This window comes from Carcharodon carcharias, chromosome 5 (genome assembly GCF_017639515.1).
Source record: "Carcharodon carcharias isolate sCarCar2 chromosome 5, sCarCar2.pri, whole genome shotgun sequence".
NCBI classification, from domain to species: domain Eukaryota; kingdom Metazoa; phylum Chordata; class Chondrichthyes; order Lamniformes; family Lamnidae; genus Carcharodon; species Carcharodon carcharias.
Window position 1 is genome coordinate 72,394,678 of NC_054471.1, and position 7,259 is coordinate 72,401,936.

General features: G+C 44.0%; 1 protein-coding gene across 4 annotated transcripts in view; it reads right to left on the reverse strand.

Moving 5' to 3' along the window:
- Window positions 1-6,465, reverse strand: part of map7b (microtubule-associated protein 7b) — a 170,516-nt gene extending 164,051 nt beyond the window's left edge. For 3 of the 4 annotated variants that reach the window (XM_041187175.1, XM_041187176.1, XM_041187174.1), the window contains exon 1: window positions 6,346-6,465. In XM_041187175.1, coding sequence (XP_041043109.1) covers window positions 6,346-6,397 — 52 coding nt within the window. In that variant the 5' untranslated portion in view covers window positions 6,398-6,465. Of the gene's footprint in view, window positions 1-6,016; window positions 6,036-6,345 lie in introns of those variants that run through there. The other variant, XM_041187177.1, reaches the window with a different exon arrangement.
- Between the last annotated feature and the right edge of the window lie 794 nt (window positions 6,466-7,259).

Consider the following 7,259-nt stretch of genomic DNA (forward strand, 5'->3'; position numbering starts at 1 on the left):
CCACATTGAACATCACTTGAAGGAAGCACTGAGGGTGGCAAGGGCGCAGAATTTATTTTGGGTGGGGGACTCCAGTGTCACCGCCTAGAGTGGCTCGGTAGCACCACTATTGACCGAGCCCTAAAGGACACAGCTGCTAGACTGGGTCTGAACCAAGAGACATTACCCTCACTAACCTGCCTGCTGCAGATGCATCTATGACAACATCAGTAGGAGTGACAGTCCTTAAGGAGACAAAGTCTCGACTTCACATTAAGGAGACTGTGTTATGTGGAGCTACCACAATGCTTAATGGGATAGATTTCAAACAGCAACTCAAGACTGGGCAACCATGAGGCACTACGGGCCATCAGCAACAGCATAATCGCACTCAATCACGATATGTAGCCTCATGGCCCGGCTTATCCCCCACTCTACCATTTCCAAGCCAGGGGATCAACCCTGGTTCAACAAAGAACGCAGGAGGGAATACCAGGAGCATCACCAGGCATATCTAAAAAATGAGGTGCCAACCTGGTGAAGTAACATAGAACTACTTGCATGCCAAAGAGCAAGCAATAGACAGAGCCAAGTGACTCCAAAACCAACGGATCAGATCCAAGCTCTGTAGTCCTGCCACATTTAGTTGAGATTGGTGGTGGAAAATTAAACAACTCACTGGAGGAGGGGGGTCCACAAGTATCCCCATCCTCAATGATGGGGGAGCTCAGCACATCAGTGCAAAAGATAAGACTGACGCATTTGCAACAATCTTCAGCCAGAAGTGCCGAGTGGATGATCCAACTCAGCCTCCTCCGAAGGTCCCCAACACAGATGTCAACCTTCAGCCAATTCAATTCACTCCAGTGATATCAACAATGGCTGAAGGCACTGGATCTGCAAAGGCTATGGGCCCTGACAATATTATTGAAGACTGGTGCTCAGGAACTCATCGCACCCCTAGCCAAGCTGTTCCAGTACAGCTACAACACTGGCATATACCCGGCAACGTGGAAAATTGCCCAGGTATGTCCTGTACGCCAAGCAAGACAAATCCAACCCAGCCAATTACCACCCCATCAGTCTCGATCAGTAAAGTGACAAAAGAGATCACCAACACACTTGCTCAGCAATAACCTGTTCATTGGTGCTCAGTTTGGGTTCCGCCAGGAGCACTCTGCTCCTGGCCTCATAACAGATTTGGTTCAAACATGGACAAAGGAGCGGAACTTGGAGGGGAGGCGAGAGTGACTGCTGTTGCCACCAAGGCAGCATTTGGCCAAATGTGGCATCAAAGAGCCCTTGTAAAACTGCAGTCAATTGGAATCGTGAGAAAACTCTCCACTGATTAGAGTCATACATAGCTCAAAGGAAGGTGATTTGGTTGTTGGAGGTCGGTCATCTCAGTTTCAGGACATCACTGCAGGAGTTCCTCAGGGTGGTGTCCTAGGCCCAACCATCTTCAGCTTCTTCATCAACAACCTTCCTTCCATCATAAGGTCAGAAATGGGGATGTTTGCTGATAACTGCACAATGTTCAGCGCCATTCACAGTTCCTCAGATACTGAAGCAGTCCATATGCAAATGCAGCAAGACCTTGACAATATCCAGGCTTGGGCTGACAAGTGGCAAGTAACATTTACGTGCCAAGCAATGATCATCTACAACAAGAGAGAATCTAACCATCGCCCCTTGACGTTCAATGGCATTACCATCACTGAATCCCCCACTATCAACATCCTGGGGGTTACCATTTACCAGAAACTGAACTGGACTAGCCATATAAATACTGTGGCTACAAGAGATCAGAGGCGAGGAATCCTGTGGCGAGTAACTCACCTCCTGACTCCCCAACGGCTATCCACCATCTTACGAAGCACAAGTCAGGAGTGTGATGGAATACTTTCCATTTGCCTGGATGAGTGCAGCTCCAACACAAGAAGCTTGACACTGTCCAGGACAAAAGCAGCCCACTTGATTGGCACCACATCCACCAACATGCATTCCCTCCACCACCGACACACAGTGGCAGCAGTGTGTATCACCTATAACATGCACTGCGGGAACTCACCAAGGCTCCTTACTCAGCACCTTCCAAATCCATGACCATCACCATCTAGAGGGACAAGGGCAGCAGACACATGGGGAACACTACTACCTGGAAGTTCATCTCCAAGCCACACACCATTCTGATTTGGAAATTTATTGCTGTTCCTTCACTATCGCTGGGTCAAAAATCCTGGAACTCCCTCCGTAATAGCACTTTGAATGTACCTACACCACATGGACTGCAGTGGTTCTGGAAGGCAACTCACCGCCTCTTTGTCATGGGCAATTTGGGATGGGCAATAAATACTGGCCTAGCCAGCAATGCCCACATCCCATGAATGACTAGAAAAAATCTCTTCCACACTTGCCACTCATGCAAACCGGGAAATGGCAGCTGGCTGTTTAAAGCAATCATACCAAGAATGTACAGAAATAAGTTATACAAAATTTTACTTGGATTTTAAAATTACTTCGAAGAATTAATAGCTATGTCACAGTTATTGCACTTTCCACTGCAGCACCCTGTAACATTTCTCCCACTGTTCGCCCTAACCAATTCTTCACCATCAAACCCTTTCCCCAATGGTCAGTCACAAATGCCCCTCAATCACCAGAGTTCTGATACCCCAATAACAGATAGACACCCCCTATCTTGCCCTCATAACACAACCCTGGACCTTCCAAGTAACAATCCTTTGTACTACTGATCGAGCTACAAGCTGGAAGGTCTTTCCTGATATTGCATCTTCAAGTTCACCATAAGCAATACCACTGCATATTTCATTTTTACAAATTATGTACGTCAACTTTATAGTCACTTTAAAATGCAGTTCACAAACCATTTGAAAGAATTCTCTGACGTTGGCTCTTCTGTTTAATTTAGCTTCTTAGTAAACTCCTTTTGTATCTATAGACTTCAGAGCATTATTTACCCATTCAGAAATACTGTTGCCAGCATACGTAGGGAAAGCAAAAACTACATCCCAAGCAGTGCATGCATTTTTACTGTTCTGGTTCACACTGTCAATCATTTGATTCAAAATAAATGTTGTCTTGCCTTTGGAAGTGGTCCTCTGCATTAGGTACAAGAACAAGTTTCTAGAAAGCTGTTGAATTGTCACAGATTCCTCTGACACTAATGAATGGCTGGGCCATGCAGTCTAACGATTTAAAGTTTGTTAATTTAAAATGTAAAGACATTGCCACAAAAACACTTTTCCAGCCCATATCTTTTAGCCCCAATCATTTTACCCAATATGCATAGAATAGAGAAATATTTTAGGATACATACAGTCATGATTGCTAAAATAAATACTCCTGCTAAAAGACTGGCAGAGGAATCACATTTTAATCTGTTTGACAATCTGTTTTGAGCAAGATGACCCATTTCCTTTTTCTCTATCCTCCCCTTTAGCTGTACAGAAATAAATGTTACAAACTCAACACATTTATAGATCTCTGTTCAGGTCACTTCCATTTTTAAAAAAAAGTTTGTATCTCTAAGTAAATACCTCCTAAGTTGTCAAATATGCATTCAACAAATTATTTTCATTTTAAAAATCTCTCCACTTTAATGATGGACAAAATGGCCATATGTATTTAATAGTGTTTAAATTTATTAAAATTAGGATTAATATCATTAACAGCTAGAATTAGCATTACATACTTCACACAAATTCACATCAAATTAGGAACAAGACAGCGTTCTCAAGTTCAAACTCAAGTATTATCAACATCCTGGAGTTACCATTGACCAGAAACTGAACTGGACTAGCCATATAATTACTGTGGGTACAAGAGCTGGCTAGAGGCTAGAAATCCTGTGGCAAATAACTCACCTCCTGGCTCCCAAACCCTGTCCGCCATCTCCAAGGCGCAAGTCAGGAATGTGATGGAATACTCCCCACTTGCCTGGATGAGTGCAGCTCCAAAACACTGCAGAATCTTGACACCATCCAGGACAAAATAGCCTGCTTAATTGGCACCTCATCCACAACCATTCACTCCCTCCACCAGTAGCAACAGTGTGCACCATCTACTAGATGCACTGCAGAAACTCACTAAGGTTCCTTATGCTGCACCTTCCAAACCCACGACCACTACCATCTAGAAAGACAAGGGCAGCAGATACATGGGAATACCACCACCTGGAAGTTCCGCTCCAAGACACTAGCCATCCTGACTTGGAAAGATATCGCCGTTCCTTCATTGTCGTTGGGTCAAAATCCTGGAAACACTTCCTAACAGTGCTGTGGGTGTATCTACACCACATGGTGGACTGCAGTAGTTCAAGGAGGCAGCTCACCACCACCTTCTCAAGGGAAACTACCAGTGACCCACCACATCCCGTAAGTGAATTAAAAAACTTGAATAATGAGTTATATTGTGGGATACACTTGAGAACATGGAACAATTCACCCAAGTTCACCTTGACGAAACAAACTACAAATGCATCTTTAAGCAAGTGTTTGGCCTTTCTTTCTAAGATCACATATTCTCTTATTTTCATTCTTTTAGTTTTCAGTATTGCATCTTCACTCCTAGTAGTGCCCCAACTTATAACACTATCAGATTATTCCAAAACCATCTTTTCACCTGAATCAGAAGGTAGCGGATTCAAGTTCCACTCCAAGACTTGAGCACAAAAATTATGGCTGATATGCCAGTGCAGTGCTGATGGAGTGCTATATCTTTTAAAAGAGATGTTAAACCAAGACCCCATCTGCCCCCTGTTAGGCATAAAAGATCCCATGGTATAAAACGGCAGAGGGGTTATTCCCAGTGCCCTGGTGAATAATTATCCTTCAAACAGCATTACAGAAACATATTATCTGGTCAGTATTACATGCTGTTCGAGCAAGTTTGCTGTGTACAAGTCAGCTGCCAAGTTTTCTGCATTACAAGTGACTACACTTACTTAAAATTGGCTGTAAAGCACTTTGAGACACCTGTGATAGTGAAAGCGATACATAATTACAAGTCTTTTTTTCCCTCAAATGATCATTTTGGAAAAAGGCAACAGGTTATTGGCTAAGTCTTTTGAAAGGGGGACTCAACTCATAAAAACATGGCGATTGTTATAGGTTGGGGCTGGAGAAGAGTTGTGCCACATCTGATGATAATTTTTGTGTTTTATGTGATGTAAAATGTCTCACTTAGGCATTCTGTAGGTTTTCAGAACCAAAAACGGATTCTGCCTCAGACAAAAAACAAAATAAAAAATACTTGATAATCTGAAGTTTCCAACTTCATTACACAAGGATTCCACCCACAACGTATGTTAACATCTGCCGCTAATGGTACTGGTTGACCAATTTGCAACGCAGCGTAGTACAAATTATAGCACTGTGGCTTCGGAACGATTACGTGGTAAGGAATTCAGTTGTTCTTCGAGTTAGAACACAATTGTACCAGAGTATTCACAAGTACGTACTCATAATAACTAGGCCCCATGATAAATGCATAATTATCAAATAATTTGCAGCCACGCCCTACGTCCAGCGCCAGGTAAAACAAGGAAAAGGGATTTACTGAGTTAAGTAGGGAAACATATTTCTTCGGGACCAAGATAAAAAGTAGAATATTTCGAGAACCAATCGTGCCGGACAATTCCATTTTTTTTACGCACAAACTTGAACTAAAAAGAGACCGACTATTTAAATGTCAAACGATCTACCAAAAGTCAACTTTCTAACTTCGCTCTGAAGCAGCACAACATTTGAATACGTTCACGGGTTTCTCTGCTCTCCTGCGATGCTCGCTGGGAAGCTGATCCCAACAACATCGAGTTTTGACAAAGAAAAGCAGCTCATTTTTTTTTTAAATTCCCCAACATTCATTCAAGGTGCATTTTTTTTCTATCTTTCCTATGGGAAGGCGATTGTGTGAACTAAAAATTCATTTGCCTAAACAGTTTATTCAGATGAGGTCATTTCAACTGGGAGCTTCGCCACCCCCACCCCACTTGTTGCTTGACTTCACCTTCTACCTTTACATTAGAAGACAGGACTTGTTGCTGTTAGATTGAGACAATCCGTGTTGGGGCAGGCCAGGGCACGAGCAGCCCCACCCCCCACCGCTACCGCGCGCTCTCCCCGTTTCCTGGTACCGGCCACTGTGACGTTGGCAACAGGCCGCTCGCGACAAACGGCCAGCGCAGCCTCTCCGCCCGGCCACAGGTGCGCCACAAACACATAAAAGCAAACCCCGCTCCCCTGCGCCCTCTGCCTCCCGACAACACCTTCTCAGCCTCCCCTCCCTCATTCCCGACGAAACACCCCCCACCCCCCCGCAACTTCCATCCTTTAAACAACTCACCACCACCAACACCGTCGCCGCCATCCACTCGGGATGCGACTCCCTCCGCCATTACTCCTGACGTCAGCAGCAGGCGAACCCACCTTGGGGCGGCGGGAAATTCAAGCAGCGGGAACTCAGGCCCCGCCCTCCTCTGAGCCAGGTAACAGAGCCACAGGTTGGTGCATAAAGGACAGCAGCAGGTAACACAGGTGGGCAGCACGTACTACACAAACATCAGCGGCAGGTCACACAGCAATGGGTAACTGCTGCTATTGCGCAAACACATCATAAAGCGGTGTCACGGTTGTGGATAACAGCGATCATTACATAAAATAAACATATCAGACAAAGATCACACGGCTGTAGCGAGACAAAAGACAGATGTTGCAAAAATGCCTCATGAACGTAACAACACTTGTTATACTAATACATAATAATCGGGTCACAGCTGCAGTGAGGAAACAAAGCATGACCGCGAGTAGACTATAACACGGATACATAATACATTGATCTGAGAGCTACAAATTCTATTGCATTCCCAAGACTGGCATATGATTTCATTTTAAAGTCTCTTTAATATTCACAATCTTGCTTGAGGGAATATGGGCGCCGTTTAGTTTGCACGAATGGGACCTCGGGACCAGAGATAACCGTCCCTTGAACTAATACCAGAACTTGGCAAACTATTATTCTTTCTTTTGCTTTTATATTATTCTTTCTATGTTTAGTTAATCAATGAAACTCCAAAACCGGCTTACAGATGTTCTGATAAAGAGTTATCGACCTGCGACGTTAACTCCATTTTTCTCCACAGATGCTGTCCGACCTGCTGAGTATTTCCAACATTTTCTGCTTTTATTCCAGAACTATTTCCAGAAATCAAATAGATCCCAGAATCACCCCGAACTATTATTTCTGATTAGTTCAATGAC